This window comes from Lissotriton helveticus, chromosome 3_1 (genome assembly GCF_964261635.1).
Source record: "Lissotriton helveticus chromosome 3_1, aLisHel1.1, whole genome shotgun sequence".
Classification (NCBI taxonomy): domain Eukaryota; kingdom Metazoa; phylum Chordata; class Amphibia; order Caudata; family Salamandridae; genus Lissotriton; species Lissotriton helveticus.
Window position 1 is genome coordinate 111,631,228 of NC_136061.1, and position 24,442 is coordinate 111,655,669.

Here is a 24,442-nt window from a genome sequence, read left to right on the forward strand (position 1 = left end):
CCACACACATTGTTATGGTAGAGTACACGTGGACAACCAAGGATGGATTTGTGCCAAAAACGAACTGTCCCCTCACAAATGCATGCAGCTTTTCTGAGTCTGAGGGGCATATTTACAAGCCCCTATCGCCACCGCAACGTTACTATTTATTTTCTTAACGTGGTTTAACGCTGCCTTGTAAATAAGGTACCCTTTCACAATGTACTCAGCGTAAAGGGGGAGGGCAATGGGTATTGCGATGGACATTTCACTGCAACACCCTTTGATTTTTATGCTGCCCCCTATTTACAAGGTCATTGTAAATAGGAGACAGCGCCAAAATTGAGACCAAGGAAAACCCGGTCTTAAACTGCCTTGTGCAGCACACATAGAAACAGCAAATTGCCATTGATTGTTTATGGTTTCCCTTCCTGTACATAAACAATACCAAAAATGACTTTTTGCTTTCTATGTATGTTGCATTAAGCAGCACACATAGAAGTTTCAAAACGCCAAGAATGATTGTTTATGTGCAGGAAGGGAGACCTTCCTGCACATAAACAATCATTTGCTCCAACGCAGGCACCCTTGCACTAGCCTGCGTTGGCGCTAGGCAGCTGAACTCAGCACCAGCGCTAGCGGAAACGCAGCGGTGCACCTCATTCTTGTGAATACATTGCATCTCTGTGTTTTTAGAATGGTGAAGCGTGGAGTTATCAATGTTTGCTTAACGCCAAGCTTCTCCATTCTGTTGTAAATATGCCCGAGTGTCCCGATTCATGATTTGGGGCTGTGAGCCAGACTGACTGTTAACTAGGAGAACTAGCAATTCTGGCTGGTTCTCCACACATACAAGAGTAGAGGGCGCTCGGCTACTGCTCTGCTATGCATTGGCTCCTATAAGCCACACATGTGATTGGCTGGGAACTTCTGACGTCAGCTGGTTCTAGTCCAGTCACACTTGTTACCTACTGAACCAGCTTCGATATGTCCGGCCTAATGACAGTGTCATGCATTCCAAATCCAGGGGTAGTTATGTCATTTTGTACTCCTTTATTCACGGGGATACATGGCAAGTGGAATGATGAATACCTGGGAATTCAGTGCTGGCAGTGGGCATGTCTGCCCGTTCCCCATTTTATGCAATCCTTTTGTGGTTGTGCTATTCTAAGCAGGACTTCCGTATTGGAAAGGCAATATGCACCAGGCACAGGACTTGTTGCATCCCTCTGTATTGTATTGTATTGTATTGTAATTGTACTTATATAGTGCTTACTACCCTTGACGAGGCATCGCACGCTTATTCGGCGAGTAGTACACTACTCCGGATTCCATAAAGGATTGGTAGGGAATTAGTATAGTGAAATATGAAATTAATTTGAGCACCTTAAAAGTTAGTCAGTTATTTGGATTGAGAAGAATAGTGGAGTATGGAAGAGGGAAAAGGTTTGCATTAAATAGCTCTTGGTACCACTGATGAGGTGTTGAATCGCCGTTCAAGCAAGTAGCACGCTACTCCAGAACCAAAAAAGGATTAGTGGTGAATTAGTCTAAGGAAATATGAAATTAATTTGAGCAGTGGACATGTTAGGCTGTTATTTGGATTGATAAGGATAGTGGAGGGATGGAAGAGGGAAGGGTTTGCATTTATTTAGTCCTTGCTACCCCTGATGAGGCATTGAAGTATTTCTTGGTGGGTAGCATTCTACTCTGGAACCCAAACAGGATTTGCGAGGAATTAGTACAGGGAAATATGAAATTAATTTGAGTGGTGGACATGTTAGCCTTTATTTGGATTGAAAATTAATAGTGGAGGGATAGAAGAGGGAAGGGTCTAGAACGTTCTTTTCGTTCTTTTTTGGAGTTCATAGCAGTAGGAGGGGGTTTGGGATGCGTAAATGGGAGGTGGAGGGAGTTAGGTTCACAAAACACAAAGGGACACTCCTCTCACCTCAGACAAGTATAAAACACAACCCTACTCACCTCCTGACACAACCCCAGATGAGACACCCACACAACACAACCCCACCTACCTCATAACAAAAACCCCAAACAAGAAAAAAATGTAGCAACATCTGCACTTGCCACATCCCCTACACGCCCTAAGTCCACATGTTTTGTCAGGTTTTTGGCTAGTTGCGGACTTTGTAGGTCAATTTATGAATGCACAAATCAACTGTAGGGATTAGCCGCGGTAGAGCTGTCCTTAATTTGCACCAACTGAAGACCCTTTTAAATTCACATATATCAAATGTTCATCTCCTGCTATTCATCATGGCCGCCACTCTTCGCCATGAGCAGAATCACTAATCAGAGAAGCACTAATTGATATGATCATCTCCTCAGTCATTCTCAGAGCCGCTCTTTAGCACCATGAAACATTTTATGATCAACCTCAGAATGACCTGCAGGACTGTAATGGCCTCTGCAGATGCCAAATAACATAATCTTAGAGTTCCAACCATCTTCCTCACCACAAGTTTCATTGGAAAAACACAACGTGTATGAATAAGGGGTTGGGGAATGGGCTGTCCCATGGCATTACATTTATCAACCAGCCATGATAAATATATACATTCACACTTCCAGTTTAATGATCAGATGCACTATGGAGCTGTTCATCTTTGATGCACTACAGAACAGCAGCCCATTCTACTGTCAGGGGATCAAGTGAGGGAAGGCATCGCTGCTTGAGCGAACCCCATGGTACCTCATTATGTGGTCCGCGGTGGCCAACTAGCATATTGAGAGTCAGCTGGTCAACAGGCTATGAAAAGGTTCACTGCAAAGAATATAATAGTTTGAGCAGCACTTGGGACCGACTAGTCTGTTGGGAAATTGGGAGACAACCTATGTAGATCCAGTCTCTGCACTGCAGTCAGAATAATTATTCAACTCAGGGCATTGCATGGAAGTCTGTACTGGCCCAGTAGAGTGTGACTAAACTTCTAAAGCAAAAGAATAGCAGAGAAATCACTAGGCCATGGTGCATGTTTCACAGGATTAATAGGAACGCAAAGGAAGACTTTTTATGTCTGCCCAAGAGACAGCTGTAGCTGGCACCTCACAAAATTAAACAAATTCATAAATAAAACATACATACATCTATTCGTGCATAGTTAGGGTTTGGATCATCCTTCCTCGTTCATTGATATGTTAGTTGTCATTCGCATTTTATGTTCCCTATTACTGCACACTGTATACTGCAGGGGCAGTGGGGCAGCCCACTTCAGCCATTGACTCTCTAGCACTATGAGTGACCTTTACCTTCTTTATCATTTTTATTTTTTAATCCTCCTTGTGTGTTTAAATGAAAAGACCTATTCATAAAGTAAAATCAAATGTGCAACTTTACTCGTGTAAATCTTCACCTGCACTTAGATGTAAATCTACATTTTGTGCTGTTTATCTTTTCTAGGCGTAGACTTTCTCTTAAGTGTAGACATACATGTCTCCACCCCCTTATTTCTGGGGATGGAGCCATCTACAACTGAATTAACAAATGAAAATGTTACCTAATAACTTTTCACATGTATGTACTGCAGCAAAGCTCTACCTATGGGAAAATAAAAAGATTGAGCAAATTAAATCTACATATAAAATGTGTATTAAATTCATATAATATTTAAATATGGTAATTCATTTCTTAAATATTACATTTAAAACAAATATAACAAATCACACCCTCACTACCACTTTTATTTTTCATTAATATTCATTAGGTTAAAGTGATGTTATTGTTAGGCGTGTTGATAAAACTTGAGCATATGTTATAAAAACAGAAATTCACTGAAAAAGCACTCAACTACAGTTATGGATATAAAAAGAAAATCTAAAAGCCACTGAAATTTGCCAGTTATAGTTCAGTGACCTATCCAGGGGCGGCTCCTCCATGTGGGCAGAGGAGCGACGACCCACTGCTTTCTCGCAGTGTGAGAAGAAGAAACATAAAATGGTATTACCAATACCATTTTATGTAACTGCTTCTCACACTGTGAGAAAGCATAAGGGGTTTGTTGGGGGCTGGCGGGTGGGCGGTGCTGCTACAGGGCAGGTGAGGAATGGCTTACCTACTTTTGTGGGCACTGACTGTTTGGTCTGCCCCAGGGCATACCAAAGCAGGCATGCACACTCTGCCTTTTTCTCCATGTGGGCTCCTCATAGACACCTGTGCGTTCGGCGTCCCAGCCAATCACAACACTGCCATTGGCTTAGGGGGGAGGAGGCAGGCTGCCTGCTTCCAGTGTGGAGCAGTGACACACAGGACAATGCAGGACCAGACCGGAGCGGGCCGCGAAGGTAAGTTACATTTTTAAACATTTATTTAAAATTAACCTCCCCTCTCCCCCACGTGCGACTCCCTCCCCGCGTGTTTCATTGCCCCCCCACCCACAAGTCATGCTGGCCACAACTGGAACTAACTATAGGTGGTGCCCTCATCACGCACTGCTTAAGAGCTCACATATTATATAACTCACAACGTTTAATAACAACATCCATGACATCACTGTTGACAGCATCCAAAACTGTGGCCAAGTAATAAAGGCTTTGTGGACTGGGAGTAATTTAACGAGTTACATCTATGGCCAATATTCATAGGCAACTCAACAAAACATGGTGGACAACACTCTTTTTATCACTGGTATTCAGAAGCTTACCAAACAAAATCCTCCATATCAATTAATGAAGTCCACGTTGTTTAAACTTTAACACCCTCAAGAAATGTATTCGTACTTTATTCAGCTTAATCGGATCACACTCTTAAACACTTTATAGGACCCACAATTTAAGTCAAAACATTGACACGCAGTGAAATGGCGGTGTTGTAAGAGAGCTCCGTACCTCGGGTCCCTAATCCCGATAAATCTGCTAAATCCAGCCTTCCAGATGCAACCAGCTGAGTGGCGTTGTTAGGCAAAACATCAAGGCACACGTAAATTGGCAGAAAACGAGATCAATGTTGCTTACCGGACCGCCGACCTGGGTGGCGTAGCAAAGCTCGCTTGACTGTCGGAGATCTTTGGTCTCGAGCAGTGACCTGAATTGGGCTGATTGGCAGCAAGGGGCACTGCGAGACTCAACTGCTGTGAGCAAAAGATAGAGCTCGTGGTGCAAGGAGACTAGCCTGAACAACGAGGCCCTGACACAGCGCGTGAAGGGCATGCACCGGCAGGATGCAGCTGCCGTGGCTTTGACCCACCCCTGGGCCTTCTGGCTAAAAGGGAGCGTGGGAGGAGCGGCCGGGCAGCCCGAGGACCCGGGAGGACTGATCCAGGGAAGCTGGGACACTGTACTACCACTACACGCTCCTAAGCCCTAGTGGATCCCGTTAGGACACAGTACAATACGGAACCCGGCCATTAAGCAGGCAGCTATGCGAACAGACAATAAATCATATGCCTGCGACACAGCTGAGGCTGAGTGCACCTGCTATGATGGCGATGGCGACATAATGAATAGCGCTGATAGAGGGGAAAAGAAATGATTGGAGGACATAATTGCTGGAATACATATAGTACGCAAGGCAACAACTACAGGGTGCCTGGCGGACACCGGGTCAGCATACCACGCGGTGGAGGCAGGTCATTGGGACACGACACGAGTGAAGTGAATTTGAAGTGTTACCAGAGAGGCCTAATTCAGTCCCGGGGAACAGGAGGTCGATCACCAGACACCAGCTGTGTGTGTTTATAGAAAACCCAATCAGTGCTCATAAACTTGGGCCAAACAAGCCGCAACGGGGTTGTACCAGGTGGTGAGAGCAATATAGGTCCCCTCCGTTGCAGCCGCCATGATAACTATACTCCCTTCCAAATGAAACCTAAGGGCCAAGCCGGGGCACAGGAGAACAAGATGGATAACTACGCAGTACTGCTCGTGGCAGCAGCGTCACAGACCGCGCCGTCAGGAGAACAAGCTGAACACTTACTGGCGGCCATAGCGGACCTTAAGGGGATAATAGACCCTAGAACCAACGCAGGAGCACTTGATGTCAACCTTCTGAGGGCAGACTTCAGGAAAATGTCTGACAAAGTCGCAGCCACTAAAAATTAAGTGACGCACTTGCAAATCAGTACAAAGAGTTTGGAAGAGAGGGTCCAGGTGCTCACGAAACAGCAGGAACTTATGGCTGCTCGGCTGGAAGATCAGGAAGGGCGGGCTCGAAGTAATAACATCCGAGTGGTGGGAGTGCCGGAGGGTATGGAAGGGCCCAGTGTGGATCTCTTCTTAGATACCTGATCCTGAAGCAACTTAAACCGAAACGTCTCTCCGTCCACTTCACTATCGAACGTGCACACAGGACCCCATCCCTAAACCCAAAGTAGGAGCACTGCCGCGAAGTGTAATAGTTAGGATCCTTAACTTTCGTGACAGGGATGCCATACTGCAAGGAGCACGCCAACATGGGGGCCTGATGCAAGAGAATGCAACAATCAGATTTTTTCCGGGCTTTACACTCAACGTGCAACTGCAATGACGTGCCTTCAACATTGTGCAAAAGGAGCTACGGGCCAAAGAACTCAAGTACTCAATGATGTATCCTGCCAAACTGAGAGTTGAAGCTGAAGAGACAGCATGGTTCTTTGGCGCCCCAGACGATGCCATGGAATGTAAGCTCCAGACCACAGAAGGGACAAGGGCGTGATAGGCGCACGACTGCGGGTGAAGAATAAGATTGAATACCCCAACTGCCCAGAGACTGATGGAGATTTTGGAACCTGAGACCGATATACTACGATAAATCTCGAACTGTAATTATACGGTCATAGGGGCTGGATATTGACTTGGGGTAGTTGATGTATACGGCCTATGGGCGGGAGGCCACTGAATCCTTTTGTAATAGAAATGTCTGTGGGATTGCATTTGGTTAGAAGCAATTACTTTGTTACGTGAGGGGTGCGGGAACCCGGGGTGGGAGCAATTGGAGCTTGGTATCGACCAACCCCATTTTTGATTGTTTATTCAGGGGGACAAGCACTCTGCAAGTTGGGGAGGTGTGGGCTGTTTTCCCCGCCAGCAGGGTAGCAAGGAGGGGGTTAGAGAGAGATGGGGAATGTTAGATTTCTTAAGGTTTTCTAGTTTTGATGTCAAATATTCTGAAATGCTTAGGCAGGGCAAAAGGTTGATAGCACAGATAGTCACATGTAGAGACAAGTAATACAGGGATGGCTACACAGGAAGGGGTAATTAGACAGGAGTCAGCCCCATTTTCTAGTGGAGGGCAACAGGTGCGACAACAAGGAAATACTAGTCTCCGTATTTTATCCTGGAACGTAAATGGACTGGACAATCGTATCAAACATAGTATTGTGTTACAATATTTACACCGTTACACCCTGGGTTTTGTGTTGTTTCAAGAGACGTTTTGTGTTGTTTCAAGAGACGCATCTCAAGGGTCATAGATATCGTGCACTAGCCAGATATGGTTATAAACTGGTGGCACACGCTGGTTATACAACCGGGTCCCGTGGAGTGGGGATATTAGTAAAGTCTGGTCTCCCACTTGTGATAGACAAAGTCTGGCATGACACCTTGGGTAGGTTTATGGCCCTTGCAGGGACCTCGGAGGGACAAGCTGTTAATTTGGTATCCGATTACGTCCAAGCCATTGCGCGCTCCGAGGCGTTTATGATGCTGGGAACCTTGCTGGTTGGCCTCCCCCAGGCTTATTAGTGCTGGGAGGGGATATGAACTCGACAATGGACCCGGGGCAAGACAGGGACTCTGTAGCAATGAGGGAAAGAGGGGTTGACCGCTCCAAGGATTGGATTGGATTGGATTGACATTTATAAAGCGCACGAATTGCGAAGCGTCTTGGTGCTGGAGTGAGAAAAAAGAGAGAGGATGGACCAATTTCCACCATACAGACACCTTAGGTCCTAGGGAACAGGCACGTTTTTATTTGCTTCCTGAACAGTGTCATGTTTAGTTGAAGTCGGGCTGTGATAGGTAGTTGGTTCCACAGCCTCACCACACCATGAGATAAGCTCTTACCATCCCATCTGGCTCTGCAAACTTTCATGGCAGCAATAAGGCCAGAATTTGCTGATCTAAGATTTCTTGTGGGTGCGTACTAGTAGAAGATTTTACGAAGGTCCGCAGCCCCACTGCCATAAAGTGTCTTATGAGCCAGCCATAGGGCCTTAAATTCTAGACGCTACTGTATTGGAAGCCAGTGCAATGACTTAATGGCATCCGACGTGGGATGACCTTTGGGGATATTCAACAATAGCCGCGCCGCAATATTTTGAATAGACTGCAATTTAGACTTCTGTGCCTTGGCAATCCCCAAAAATAGGGCATTGCAGTAGTCTAGCCGAGATAGAACTAACACCACTACCACGGTATTCCTTAATTCCAAAGGAATAAACGGAAACACCTTCCTGAGTAACTTCAGGCTGTAGAAGCAGGTGGAAGTAACACAGTTTATCTAGGCCGCCAAGCCCAGTTGTTCGTCGACTATGATCCCCAAGTTCTTAACTTTAGATGATGGTGCAGGACAAATGCCAGCCTCTGTAGGCCACCAGGTAGAGTGCCACAGGGAAGGGCTGCCACCAAACTCCATAACCTCCGCCTTATCTGTATTTATTTTCAGATAGTTGTTACTCATCCAGCTCATGATGTGAGTCAGACATGCATGGAAACTCGCCGCCGCAGACGCCACCAAATGAAATACAGAGATAATAATCTGTGTGCTGTCTGCGTAAGATACAAACGAGAACCCATGCTGTCTGATGAGGTTGGCAAGAGGGGTGACATAGATGTTGAATTGAGTTGGAGACAATTCCGAACCCTGTGGGACACCGCAAGGCAGGCAAAATGTTTCAGACTGTAGATTTTCCCAATACAATGTCTGTTCCCTGTCCTCTAGAAAAGATGATAGGAGGGACAGAGCCGCCTCCCCAATCCTGACCGCCTTCAGCCGTTGCACTAACACCGTGTGATTCACGGTGTCAAAGGCCGCCGATAGGTCGAGGAGGATGAGGATCGCTGTCCCCCCATCCCCCTGTCTCCGAATATCCTCTGTTGCCACAACTAGCGCGGTCTCTGTCAAATGACCTGATCGAAATCCGTGCTGACTTACATCCAGTAAGTTGTTAGTGTCTAGATAGGATGACAGCTCCTGATTTATTGACCTCTCAAGAATCTTGGATGCAATCGTCAGACAGGAAATTGGTCCATAGTTCTTGGGTTCCAATGGGTCAAACTAGGGTTTCTTGAGAATTGATCAAATTTCCAGACCAGTGGATAGAGCCCTGATTGAATCACTTGGTTTATAATGGGGGTTAAGTAGCTACTAACAGCCCCCGACACCACATGCATGACTAAGCATTCACTGAGGCGATGGGACAGACTGGCGGTTGCATAATCCGGGTACCCGTCAATATACCTTCTACTCAGCTGACCATGGTACTTACTCAGGATTGGATCACATACTGAAAAATAGAGGGGGAGAGGTGGTTCTCTAATGCACGGATAGGTCCGAGGGGCATATCGGATCACTCCAATATGGAGATAACAGAGAGAGGGCTGACTCGCCAAACTACTCTGCCACCCAGACTAAACACATGGATTTTTAAGAAAAAAACATATTGCCCAAAAGGTAAATGAGCATGCGCAACTTTACTTCCAGGAGAATGAGGGCTCAGTGGAGGAGGCTGGGAATCTCTGGGAAGCGTTTAAGCCTGTGATGAGGGGACATGTCCGAGCCTGTATAGGTGCAGATAAGAAGGAAAGGAGAATGTGATGTGACAAGTTAGAAACAAATATATTAGAGTAGGAAGCAGCATATGTGTGGGCAGGAGAAAGAATAAGGAACTTGCAAATCAACTAGATCTCCAGAGACATGAAATGCAGGAACTGGCCAAAAATGCGGCGAGGCCGACTGCATTGGCACAACAAAAGAGAGTATACGATCTTGGTGATAAAGCCAATAAGATGATAGCCTGGCTAGCAAAACGAGATAGAGAGAGGAACTGGATGGCGGAAATAAAGGAAAAAAATGGAAACACACACTCCGACTATTAAGAAGAGCTCTATCAATCAAACCCAGTTAGGTTCGCTGAGGACTGTTCTGAATTACTAGCGGAAATGCGTCTGCCAACACTGACAGAGGATGACAGGGATTCTATTGACCGGGAGATAATGACAGAAGAAATAGTTGGCGCCATTCAAGATTTACAACCAGGGAACACGCCGGGGCCTACAGCATCCCGGTGGAACTCTTAAATGCACAGCTGGCACCGTGGCCCCATATCTTTTAGCTATGCTCAATGAAGCGAGAGACCTGGGCTGTCTCCCAATTGATCGGCGAACAGCAACTATTGTAGTTATATGTATTTGGGGTAGTTCCCAAGTTTTTTGACATAAGTGATACGCCACTCTAACTCTCAAAGGGTACTGTTTTGACTTATGCAGTGAGTGAAACCAATGTGTCAGGGATTGCCTTTAAGCTGTATTTCTTTGCCTGAAGTGGTAAAAGGCTTTTGCACTTTTTCAGCTCGGCATGGATGGCACTTGCTAATCCGATGCCTAAAGACTTTGCTGTAAAAATGACACAAAGACTTTGTCACTTTCTAGCTTGATGCAGATGGCACTGTGCTTTCCTGCTTAAAGACTGGTGGCGAAACATACATTTGAGGTAAGCAGATTCAGAGTGCTGGTGGCATTGTAAGGGGATCCATATAGAGGAGCTGTTCTTCCCTAAACCTGGGAACCACCTAGCGCTCCATGGTTACCTTTTTAAAAAATGTATGCTGCACTCTATCCCTGAAATGTCTGTATCTATCTATCTATCTATCTATCTATCGAGCTATCTAGCTATCTATCTAGCTATCTAGCTATCTATCTAGCTATCTAGCTATCTAGCTATCTATCTAGCTATCAATCTATGAACATTAAAGTTAGGTGAGAATTTCAGTGACAACATAATGTTTTAAATGTAAAAAACGCTGAAATTCGCTTGTTATAGTTGCCTCTGGAAACTATAACTCTTGCCCTATGGTTCTAAGGTAATTATAACTTGCGCCCCACCATGCAACATTTTGGCATCAATAATATTAATTCAAGTTTTGCAGTGAGATTATCAATGATGAGTAGGATTTTTTTAACACAGAGTAATATTTTGTTGCTGTAGATAAAGCCAACCCTCCACTGTGCACAACCTTTGTGGTAGGGGGTTGGTTACACTGCCTGACCTGCGGCCAGACCCTGCATCAACTCCCCCACAGACAGCCACCTTCTTCGGCAGTGCGCAGTGTAGGGTTTGCCACAGGGCTTGGCCTATGGCCAGGTCCTGCATACAACCCCATCCGGAGGCAGCTAACCCAAGGCTGTGCAAGGCCTGGTCTGGATCCAACCCTCTGCAAAAAGCCATCCACACTCCTCAGATGCCCTGTGTGGTGTAGAGTTGGCCTTTGGCTACGGGGACCCCATCCCCCAGGACCAAACAATATTTATCGAGTGAAGGGGGGAATGTGGCTCCACTCCTCGAGCCAGAAGGGGCCCGGGAACCGCATTCCCTTGGGGCGAAACATATATATAAGGAAATAGAGGGTGCACAATACCTTTTCCCACGCTAATAGCTGCCCTGGGTACCCCATCCCCTGGGCTCAAAACATATATATCAGGAGGGGCATGCAGCCCTTCTCCTAAAGCCATGATATTATCAGGCCCGGATCCTCTATCCCCCAGAGCAAAAGACAATTAAAAAGGGTGAGGGGGAGAGCAGCACCCCTCCCCCAGCTTATTAGGCCCCAGGATCTCATCTCCTGGAGCTGAGTAATTAATAAAGGGAGGGGGCATACTGCTCCACTCCCTGAGCCTTATTAGGCCCAGCAACCCTATCCCCTGGAATTTAAATAAAAGGGGAAGGCGATGCACGGACCCCGTCCCTGAGCCTTTGTTGGCCAGCAAACTAAACTTAAATGGGAAGGTCGTTGTGTTTCCCCCCCTCCTCAACCTCTTAATGCCCCATGTACCCCATCTTCTGAGGCGGGCTCTCAGACTGTCTCCCGGGAGCCCACTCCCGGGAAACACTAGTTTACCTGCCTGCATCAGCTCAGGCTTCTGGTGGGAGCATTTTTAAATCTTCCACCGGGTCGCAGCAGATATGCCGTCCCTGCCTGCGGAAGCGCAGGTAGGGAAGGCATGAATGCTCTTACTCAGCTAGTAGCAGACTTCAGTTTCCCTGCCTGCACTAATGCAGGCAGGAAAACCAATATTACTCCCACCTGCTGGGAGCAAGCAACTAACAGCTGCTCTTACTGGGAGGGAGCAAGGCTGGCTTCTGTAGTATGTGAGGAGCTGGTTGTGGTGGCAGGAGCCCTGGGGCTTCCCCTGCTGTCCTCAACTTGCTAAATGTAATACAGGCCCTAATGATGAGGTTCCTGGGTCCTATTAAGTATCTTTGAGGGACTTTGTACACCCCAACATTTAACTGTAGGTGATGGGGGCCCCGAGACATCAACTGTATAGGGGACGGGTCCCATACGCCTCCTCTCCCATTAGAGCCCCAAGGCTTAGAGTCCCCCAGGTCTAATGTGGCTCGGTCATGTGCCCCCTCTTCTTTAACACCTTGCGTGCTTTTGACAGAACCATTCCGTCATGAGCCACGGTGGGGCTGTGCTGGTGATGGAATGGTTCCATCACGGCCCGGCCGCTGCGCCTGCGTGGCGCTGATTTCGCGCCTGCGCGGCGCGTTCTATTGAACGGGCGGGCCGTGACGGAACCATTCCATCACAAGCACAGCGCCATCGCGGCTCGTGACGGAGTGGTTCTGTCACAAGCATGGTGGCGCCGCGCGGCCCCCCCAGCCCACTAGCGCCGACGGCAGTATTACCGTCTCGGCCAAGGGTTTAAACTGTCTTGGCCCAGAGATGGGTCCTTGGGGCCCGAAGGGGCAAGAGTGGTGTGGGGAGGTGCGCAACTCTTCCCCTTTCTAAATAATTGACTTGGGGTTCAGGTCCCCAGAACCTGAAATGGCTTGGGGAGGGGTGTGCGGCCAATGTCATGCCGCACCCGGCCAACGACTGTGTGCGGTGTGGGGTTCTCTCTCTATGGGTGGTTGGCTGTAGGGCGTAGCCAGCCGCACGTAGTGCATGGCGAAAGGCCGTGCATGGACTGGGGTTAGCTGCCTGCAATAGGGTAGCCACAGGGCTAGACCCTGAATCAAACTACCTGTTGCACATGGGGCCTTTTTACATATGGTAATAAATGAACACTTTACTTAAAAAACAAAATTGAAATTCACTCAAAAAATGAAGGTTAAAGTATTTATATCGTTAGGTTATAATTTCAGTGGCAGCGTAAACTTTTTAAGTGGGCAAAACCACAAAAATTCACCAATTATATTTATCTCAAGTAACTATCACTCATGCCCGAAGGTAACTATAACTTGCACCCCGCTATGCTCTGTTTTCTCCTCAATAATCTAATTGAAAATGTTCTAGCAATATATATATATATATATATATAAACATATATATATCAAACAAAGCAAGTTACCGTTGATAACTCACAAACGACCACTCCATCGTGCTGGTTACAAATCTTTTAATGGAGACAGCATGCGTCAATGAGAGCCAGCTGCCTGTACCAGGACAAGCAGAATCGGACATCGCAGAATGGTGTGGGGGCGGGGCTGCGAGAGTGAATGACAGCGCCAGCTGAGCAGAAATAGGAGCGCAGCAGGCAGCACAGTGTGTGCGCATTTTGGACTAGTCCTTTTTTACGACTGGCCCACGCATGCGCACACGCGGTAGTCCCTTCCCCCCTCCTCCTCCCCTCTAGCTGGCAGACAGGCAGAGACCTGGGGACCCGGGTCTCACATGGGCAGTATTACCCTGCTCGTTATCCAATCCTGGCGCAGTGGCACTGTTAAGCTGTGCCAGGATTGGCTGAGTAAATACACTGCGCAGAGTTCAGCACTGGTGCCGAGCGTGGGTGGTGCAGAAGTCGGACCCATTCAGAAGACGGCGCGGGACGGTAAGTTTTAATTTATATATATTTTTTCACTAAACCTCTCCCGCCAAGACCCCCCCCCCCCCACGTCCCCCCCCGCGCGGCGCGACGACCCCAGTTCAACCCCCCCACCCACCTGTAATGCCGGCCGGCAACCGTGACTGTGAAAGAGGTTGTCAAGAAGTTATTAGTCACGACATGTGAAGTCCCAGCCTCGCTGCAGCCTGTCAGGCTTTCTGCCCCCGCCTTTATTTCAAAACTTATGTGAGGAAAGGCAGCACGCGGGTTCGGTTACCACGGCAGCTTTGGTTGAGAGGGCGCTGCTGGCTCTGGGGTATTTTTGACATTTCTGGGACAGGGGATGCTGTGGGGCGCCTTGTAATGCCACAAGCCTCTAAGTAATGCAATTCATTCAACGTGCTTATTATATTCGTCCTCGTTTTCTTTACCTCTTTGTTCTTGCACTTCTCCTCTTAATAAATGGTTTACCATTTTCTTTACATTGTGGATTCAGTTTTTTTATGCTTTTTATTTGTGCCTTCCCTTCCCTCTTTGGCTCCCCATGTCTCTGTTCCTCTCCCCAGTCCTTCTGTGCTGCTCTGCTGTGTCTCCTTCTCTCCTGCCTCGTCTTCCCTGAGTACCTTCCAGTTTTCGTTTCTTTTGTCAGCTCCCAAACTACGCAGTGACCTTCCCCTCCGAGATTTACACCTTTTTGGTGATTTTTAATGAAAATGGTGAAGGGCATCTTGTTTTGCGCGCACTTCAGATTCATCACACGCTGGTGTCACCTGTTGTAGTTTCCAATGGAGTGTCCCCTTGCCTTGTAGGGTTCACAAACGTAAAGCACTTTCATTTACTCATTTAACCTAAACACACAACATTAACTATATTATAGCGGGTGCGTGTACAGTAAGAACACGCAGCAAAGGCGAAGGAAGCGTATTGGCCCACTTCCGTCCATGTCATCATGCTAAGCAGGTTTCTTTTCTTTACTTGTGGTCACATGGTAAGAATCCACCCTCGATCACTAGATCACCGTGAAGCATCATAGATGATACATTGATGTATATGTAGTGCGCTGGTCACCCTGAGCAGTATTTGGCACTGCAATAACAGCTGTTATTGCTACCCTAATCAATGTTAATGATTTTACCGGCCTAAGCATGATGAAGGGCTTAGTAGACCTGTCAGAATTCTAATCTATAATCATGTCAAACACAGATCCTACTGCCGTAGCGGTGCATCCATTGGGGCATAATATCCTCCAACTCAATCGGTGCTAAAATCACAGGTTTAATCTAATCCGACAGGACTGTTCAGGCACAGTCCTTCCAAGGTCGAAAATGAGCAGAACTGACTTTGGTACTGCAATCAAAACTTATATTTCGTCAGTTTGTGTTCTGCAAAGGTGCACTAATCACTCCTTATTTAGAGCATATTTTGCCGTTTAAGGTGTGTTGGACTGGCTGACTGACAAAACGGCATGGATTCTATAATATTATCAAGGTAAGGTCTTTGATAGGCGCACAGTGCAACTGGAACTGAAAACAGCCCTAAACGGACAGTGAATCCAACAAGCATTAAAAAGTCATTGTTAAAATCATATTGCAAATATGTCAACTTGGTATCGTTTTTATGGTTGCAGTGTGAGTTCATTTTGCATATATAAGCTGGTGTGTGTTTTAATTTGTGGATTGTTTTTTAGGAACAAAAAAACATTTCTAGTGAAAGTGGTAATTGCTATTCTCAGTATCTGAGTTAACGGAAAAAGAGGTCTCTTTCTTATTAATGCATGAAGGTATTAGGAGATTTCACTTCATCAGTTGCAGCACAGCCGATATTTCCCCTAGTTAGTGGAGCTTGGGTAAACAGTGCGCCTGCACTTAAGGATTAAGCAGGTGGTTACACACAATCTTATCCAGGACTCGGTTTTACTGAAGTGGCAGTGCAGAAATCTGTAATCTGTGGTTTGGTCCCTTAGGGAGCACTTATCCTGTACGTTTTTTTCTGCTCAGAATCCTCTGTCAGGAGAAATATTAACCCTTCAGAGTCTAAAACTTTTTCCAGAACTTCTACGACAAGTGTACTCCGCCGTTTGTGAGAAAATCAAAATGCAGTATTTGTAGAAATATATTATTTTAGATATATGTGCACCTAAATTACACTTTACAATTCACTTCTAGGTAGCTTATTTATAAATAAAGGTTATTATTTTGCCAGGAAATGAATAGACGCCTAGCCATCGCTCAACAAACTCATAATATTGTTCTAATAAAAATAAGCTCTGCTGTGAGAAAAAAAGAATATGTAGGGTGGCATAAAACCTTATCGCTTATAGTGTTAGGGAGTTCTCCCTTAGGGTGCGCACTTGGGGGTGTTGCAGAGCTCATGAAATATCTTTGGAATAAAAGAACTTCGCTTTTGGGTTTTTTCAAACTAAACTTACAATTCTATCCATTTTATTTCAGTACTACATCCCACTCTCCATGTTTTAGCAATCCCACCTTAAGAGGATGGCGTGTTGGAATGGGCTAGAACTGAAATAGATAACAGAGTGAGGTATTGAACTTGCTTACACAATCTACTGCCCTGCCCAGGGAAAAACAGGCAGAACAAACTAAGAAGCCTGTAGGCCATTAGTGACTTGAAGATATTGTTCTGTTTGACAAACAGCCGATTGACTGGGTAGAACTGGAGGAAAGATGATAATTTTACAAGCAAACCAAGAGGTAATATACACAGAAGAGAAATATCTTTTGTGATCTTAATGTTGTAGCAGTTCAAATTTGTGATAATTACCAATATCCATAAGCATCAGAGAAGCATTATGTGTGGGAAGTGCTAGCAAGGATTAGGAGTGTAACGCTGGCCCCTGCAGCACTGGTGGTGCATTGGGGGAGCCAAACCTTTCGGAGGGCCCCCAACCCTTCATAGGTCCCCGGTTTAGCCCACGGTCAATGAATATCTGTGAGACCTATGGGAGACTCAGATACCCCTTATTACCTTCTATAGGGGTGCCCATCATGTTGGTTTACACGGCTAGCAAGGATCCTAAGAACTGTGCGCCCAGAAACAAACTCCCAAGCCCTCATGCTTCTTGGGCGCCCAGTGTTCATGTGGGTCACATTTTCTGGTGCCTTTCTCCACCGACTGAACCCTCCAACTCCACCCCACTCTAGATAACTCACACACAGGCGTGCAGCTTCCTCGTCACAGCTCACCATAACCAAGGTGGACTCTATAATATCTCAGCAGCCTGTGACCTAGGCAACCATTCCACCGCACCTGTGACTTACTACCAAGTGTGACCAGCATGGCATTGACAGATTCATTTCCTTTGCCCCTGGTCACTCCTTCTAGATCTCCTGGTAGTAGTCACCCTGCTCATACCACTCTTGGGTGTACAATCCATAGTTGTGGTGGGTCTATTTTCATTCCTCAGTGTCTTCGTCTAGTCCTTTGGATTATTTGATCATCACTCTTCTAACAACACAAATATCTCCTCCTTTCCACAAATCACCTCCTAACTTTATTCACAGAGATCTTCTCCTTTCCACAAATCACCTTCCAGCAGCTACCTATGTTATATGACCTCTCTTTATTAATGTAATAACTACACTTTCACAATTGCTTTATTAACCTTCCTGCTTTCTCAAATTTGCTTGAAAATGCACCATTTTCCACTCTTTTTCTCAAAATTTTCTTGGGGGGACATTCCCCCCTAACCCCCCTCAGGTTGTTCTCGCTCGCTCGCTACGGTGCTGTATGCCCAGCCTTTTACGCGCCCCACCACTTTCAAATGTCACCAGCCGCCACTGCAGCATTTGCATGACGCGTTTCGCCTACAGCGGCTTAATCATATGCAGCTTTCACCTGGGATGGGTTCGTTGGCTTTTTGTTAAAAAAAACGTGGCTTTAGACACTGAGGACAGACTAATTTCCAATAGTTCTTGTTTTAAAGTGGCAGCAAGGTAATTTCTTATTGATTTTAAAGGGCACAGTGTCCGTAAGTACATAGCGATTACATGCGGAAAGTTCCGTGGCAATTTAATAATTCCATCATACCTGTCTGCGGACACTGTGTTCATTGCTGGTTTATTACTGTGTCCATCGAACCACAGTTCCCACAATACACCTTTGCTGCCAAGTTTCATTGTTAGTGTCCTCCTATGCCGATCATGGCAAAATCATTTGTTTCTGGAGTGGCTGGCAACCGCTTTATAAACATGCCTTCAAAAGAAAAAGTTCTGTATGTGGCTTTTATTTCCTGGCAGCCGCTCAATCCAAAGTTATATTTTGCTACCATCCGGATTAAAATCAGATTGTCCTCGTCATCCAGTAGACATTTCACCACACGACGGGCGTAGAGAAATCCCTTTCGCCGACCCTGGCTGTTGACCTTGTTCATCCTCGCAGTCGAGGCGGGCCTTTCACAAAGACCACTTCCATTCTTCTATCGTAGACTCGCAATTAGACAGCCGGTGGGAGCTTCAAACACTGGATTCACTCCAAATCACCAAAACTGACAGTGAAGCGCCTCTTCCTACGAGTCGGGGTCGTTTACTAAGGTGTGTCAGACACCTTTGTTACACCAAACAAAGCAAGTTACCGTTGATAACTCACAAACGACCACTCCATCGTGCTGGTTACAAATCTTTTATGGAGACAGCATTTGCATGACGCGTTTCGCCTACAGCGGCTTAATCATATGCAGCTTTCACCTGGGATGGGTTCGTTGGCTTTTTGTTAAAAAAAACGTGGCTTTAGACACTGAGGACAGACTAATTTCCAATAGTTCTTGTTTTAAAGTGGCAGCAAGGTAATTTCTTATTGATTTTAAAGGGCACAGTGTCCGTAAGTACATAGCGATTACATGCGGAAAGTTCCGTGGCAATTTAATAATTCCATCATACCTGTCTGCGGACACTGTGTTCATTGCTGGTTTATTACTGTGTCCATCGAACCACAGTTCCCACAATACACCTTTGCTGCCAAGTTTCATTGTTAGTGTCCTCCTATGCCGATCATGGCAAAATCATTTGTTTCTGGAGTGGCTGGCAACCGCTTTATAAACATGCCTTCAAAAGAAAAAGTTCTGTATGTGGCTTTTATTTCCTGGCAGCCGCTCAATCCAAAGTTATATTTTGCTACCATCCGGATTAAAATCAGATTGTCCTCGTATATATATAAATTATTGAAAAAACAAAGGCTAATGGAACGTAATAGTTAGGTAGAAATGTTGGTTAAAACATACCATTTTAAACCACTGAAATTTTTTCCAGTAATAGTTATCACAGGTTACTATATCTTGTGCCCTAAAGTTACTATAGCATGCGCCCTGCCATGCACAGTGTTGTTTTAACCTGTTGCCTGCTCAGGACGGCCCCCGGCTGTCCTACGTCACGCAGGGCGTGTGATCAGGATGGCCGGGGGCCATCCGAACGCCGTCGATTCCCCAGCGCGGCGCGAATTCCGCGCCTGCGCTGGGGAATTAATTAGTGGGTGGAGTTCGGACGGCCCCTGTCCATCCTGCGCACACACCCAGCATGACGTAGGACGCCCGGGGGCCGTCGTGAGCACACAAGGGGTTACGCCCCCTAATTCAATCCCCGCACCGCAGCGAAATTATTGCTGCGGGGAAGGAGTTAAATGATCTCATTTCAAATGTTGCAGTGATCTTATCAATTACGTCACAGACAATGTCATGGGTGATGTAATATGGGAGGTAATCAGCAGTGCGTGGTAAGAGCGCAAGAGGGTATGTCATTGTTACTTTAGGGCACGAGTTCCTCAAAGACTGGACTAGAGTACATTTATTTCTGTTTTGTGACCCAGGGGCTGTAGTAAGTGTAGATTTGAATAGTATAAATAAGCAAACGTGTAAATAAACAAATGTATATACATTGAAACATGCCTATAAATAGATGAACAAAAAACAAATTGCCCTCTACTGCAAAAGCAGGTATGATGTCAGACTTCTAAATTGTTACAGGGTACTAAATAAAATGCATCTATGTATTAGTATTTGGATGTGTCTGTTTCGTTCTATGCAGCAAACACGTCACTTTGCTGTCCCTTCTGAGCACACTTTGACAAATACATTGGCACCACGAATGCACTTAAGAGTGTATGTAGTGACAGTAGGTCAAAAGACCTCTGGAGATATTTAGGAAGAATTGAGACAGATGTGATTGGGTTTGCCCTCACACTTTGTATGATGTGGAGTTGTGGACAAACACCACCCCGTGTTCCATCCTTATGATCGGTGACTGTCCACTTCTCAAAGAAAGTCTGGAGTTTAGATTCAAACTATAGGTGGAAACATTGATTTATAGGGGGGTCTGGATTTAGACACTATAAAACCTTATGATGAGGGACATTATTTTGAAATGGACTCCATCCAAACATGCAATAGAGATTTTACAGTGGGGATCGTGTGGTTCTTCATGCTGGGACACATTCTCCAAATAGGGTTTTGTGTAGGTGAGATTTTACATCTGGTCCCTGCCCTTTAAACTGCATCACTTCTACCATTTCGAGACGGGCCATCTAGTCCACTCTGCATAGTACAGGGTTGATCAGGCACTGCATTCTGTCAGTGTGAGAATGTTATTCAGTCAAAGTCTAATATCCACGTTTCAAGATGGCAGCCTCCCAGCAGAGACTTACCTTGGTCTGAATGTTTTTCAGACAGATCACAGCTTCTCGATATTTATTTATGGCAGCCTCGTAGCGCCCCAGTTTGAAAAGTCGATTTCCTTCTCCATGTAAGATGGGTACAGCTTTTAACTTTTCTTCATCGTTAAGGGCCCACGATTCTCTTTGATAAGCACTTGGGGATTCCACCTTGGAAAGACGAAAAGATCCAATAGAGATTATTGGAACAAAATATTCTGTTTTGAAGACAGTCTTTGAAAAACCACAGGTTGCACTAGAGTTTTCCTTACAGCTCGATCACTGGTTTGAGGGACTTGCGGCATCCCACAGCCTGCAACCTCAAAGATACAGGACCCAGGCCTAGATTTGCAAACATTATGGGGGTCATTAGGATGGCAGGCGTACTTTGCCCGCCCGCCATCCTCGTGGTAATAGGGACCGCCCACCATAAGGGCGGGGGTCCCGTGGGGGGTATTAGGATGTGCCCGCCACAGTGGCGGGCACATCCTGTATTTTTAGCATTGTGGCGGGCGGTGCTCTTTGCACCGCCCGCCACAATGCTAAAAATGCATTTCAGCATTTGCATTTACAAAGCGGCAGGCACCGCGCGGTGCCTTCCCCTTTGTAAATGTAAATGAAGGGGGGTACCGCACGGGGCCCCCAGAGTGAAGACCACATGCCTTCCCGTGGCGGCATCGCCACCGCGGAAAGGCACCTATTTACAAACATCATAATATAGCTGGTGGTGTCTGATAGACACCGCCACCATATTATTCCTTTTCCGCCCTGGCCGCGACCGGGGCGGAAAAGCGGCGGACGGTCTTTCCGTCCGCCGAGGTCCCCCCGCCATACTAATATGGCAGGGGGGAAAACTAGTGTGGATGTCGGCCGGATTGCCTCCGCCAGGCTGGCCCCTTAGTGTCGGGTTTGCATTACTTTTTAATAACAATTCTGGAGCAAAGTGTAGTGGTGGTAAGTGGACTGTGGCAGCGTCCCTACCGCTTTTAAACTTAAGCGCATTTGCGTGTAGCTCGCATGCTTTGCGGCGCGTGAGCGTTTTAATGCTTTTTTAACTCTGCACATTACTTTCTCCTCACCTGGCTGGGAAGCTGCTTGCATAGCGTGTTGTCAGCGTGTTGTCTGTCCCTCCACACTTTGCTCGGCTGAGCTTCGTTAGGCGGACTACGGAGTGCTGGACTCGCCCCTCCCTCCCGCCTCGGTCTGACGCCGGTGATTAGCGCCGTTTGAGCAGAGGGCGTGGAGGGTCCGAGCCAGGCACTTCCGGTAGGGAACAGCAGCGCTCTAGTTGTTGGGACGCTGGGGGGGATATAAGGCACTGGACACAGGAGCCTTGCGTGGTAAGTGGACTGTGGCAGCGTCCCTACCGCTTTTAAACGTAAGCGCATTTGCGTGTAGCTCGCATGCTTTGCGGCGCGTGAGCGTTTTAATGCTTTTTTAACTCTGCACATTACTTTCTCCTCACCTGGCTGGGAAGCTGCTTGCATAGCGTGTTGTCAGCGTGTTGTCTGTCCCTCCACACTTTGCTCGGCTGAGCTTCGTTAGGCGGACTACGGAGTGCTGGACTCGCCCCTCCCTCCCGCCTCGGTCTGACGCCGGTGATTAGCGCCGTTTGAGCAGAGGGCGTGGAGGGTCCGAGCCAGGCACTTCCGGTAGGGAACAGCAGCGCTCTAGTTGTTGGGACGCTGGGGGGGATATAAGGCGGATGTGCTGTCGTCAGCGCAGCGGACGAGCGCAGCGGGCGCGACGAAGGCGCGCCGGAGTTGCGCCTGAGTTAAGCCCGTCTGCGCCCGTCCGCGGCCGATTGCGGCCCAGGGCCAGACCTCTTGCCTCTTCTTCCTGTCAAGTCTGCTGGAGTCGAGATGATTGACTTCTCCTCCGCAGAGAGCTGCGTGGGCTTTGCCCTCACAGCATTGAGGCAGGGAACAATGCGGGCTGCAGCCACTGTGATTACACCTTCAACACAGGTAAGGCACTAACTGTAGGCCAGCATACTTTGGTATGTGGTCTACTAAACGTACGCTCCCTACGAAAACACTCCCTCGATATTCATGACCTTCTTACTGGGAAACAATGGGATCTGTTTTTCCTTACGGAAACCTGGCTTGACCAAGACTCCATGCCGGAGATCATTGAGGCCATTCCAGAAGGTTACTGCCTGCAAAGGCTAGACCGAATACGGGGGAGAGGGGGCGGCATAGCCATTGTTGCTCAACAAGACTATCAATGTCAGCTAGATCGCACTGTGATTGACGACAGTGAGGCTGGCGCCTTTTCCATTTCTATTAATGGTTGCTTCACTTTGAAAGGCCTGTTAATTTATCGCCCTCCAGGCTCCACTGCAGCCTTCATTGAAAAGCTAGTGGAAGGCGTTACAGAAGCTGCTTTACGCTCAGACAAATACCTGGTCCTGGGGGATCTCAACTTACATCTAGATACCCCCACGGACAGGGTGGCGAGTGAGCTATGCCATACGATGGCCAGCTTACAATTCGAACAGAAGGTATTGCAACCCACCCATAAGTTGGGCCACCTTCTAGACCCAGTTTTTGCTAACTGGAACCAAGTGGATGCCCAAACCCCGATTCCCATTGCATGGTCTGACCATCTCCTCGTCCCCTTTACCATCGAAATACAGGGACCACGTCCCAATGACCGTCCCGCTGATAAGCACCCTAGGCGCAGATGAACAGCGTTCTCCCAGGCCAAATTCAACCTGGCACTCACCGAGAAAGGTCATCCTGGGGGCAATGGGGTTGATGAAATTAATTCCAATCTTGACCATCGCATTTTGGAAGCCCTGAATCAGGTGGCACCTTTGGGTATGGCGAAATTAGGGGGCCGAGTGCAACGATCGGCACCTTGGTACAATGAAGTTTCTGCGAACGGCCAAAGCAACATGTAAACGTGCCGAAAGGCAATGGAGGATAGCCTATTCCACGCAGGCCAAAACAGTTTACATAGATTGCAGACGTGCCTATCACACGCTGATTAGGAAGGCCAAATCATTGTACTACTGCAATAAGATAGAGGAAGCAAAGCAGTCCACCAAGGAGCTTTTCTCTATTTATAAATCTATTGCAATAGGAAAATCCGCCACAGTGCCTAAGAAACTCTGTACCACGGAGGGCTGCAATCGAATTGCTGAGTTCTTTGCAACTAAGGTCTCCAATATTTACAATTCCTTCCCCCAGAGGACAGACAATGGTCCTACCCCCTCGGAATTCCCAAGAATGAAAGGGGAACATCAGCTAACTACTTTTGTTACTCCTTCCACTACGGAGCTTCTCCGTATTTGTGGATCCATAAAATCCGGTTCCCCTAGAGATCCGACCACTCCTAGTCGGCTAAAGGACAGTCTGCCAGTACTGGAGCCCTATGTGCGTCAGCTACTGGACATCTCCTTTGAGTCTCAGGTGGTCCCGAAGGCCTGGAAACAGGCAGTGGTACTTCCTCTGCAAAAGAAGATCAACGTTAGCTTCGAAAATCTGGATAACCTCCGTCCTATTTCCCTCCTTCCCTATATGGCGAAGGTGGCGGAAAAAATAGCCAACATACAGCTTATGCAGTTTGTGGAGATGGCGTCGCTACTCCACGACTCGCAATTTGGCTTCCGCCCCCGTCATTCGACGGAGTCTGCTCTCCTCGTGGCAGTGGAAGCACTCAGACAGGGAGTAGACGAGGGCCAAACGATGGCATTGATCCTACTAGACTTAAGCGCAGCATTCGACACTGTAGCACATTCCACCTTGCTACAGTGTCTGAATGGAGGAGGGGTGACAGGAGCTGCGCTTGGTTGGATCAAGTCCTTCCTTTCTGAGAGGTG

At 47.0% G+C, this 24,442-nt stretch overlaps 1 protein-coding gene across 1 annotated transcript in view; it reads right to left on the bottom strand.

Moving 5' to 3' along the window:
• Positions 1–24,442, bottom strand: part of AIPL1 (AIP like 1 HSP90 co-chaperone) — a 212,928-nt gene that overhangs the window by 86,833 nt on the left and 101,653 nt on the right. The window contains exon 4 of the mRNA XM_078679330.1: positions 20,611–20,787. Coding sequence (XP_078535456.1) covers positions 20,611–20,787 — 177 coding nt within the window. The remainder of the gene's footprint in view (positions 1–20,610; positions 20,788–24,442) is intronic.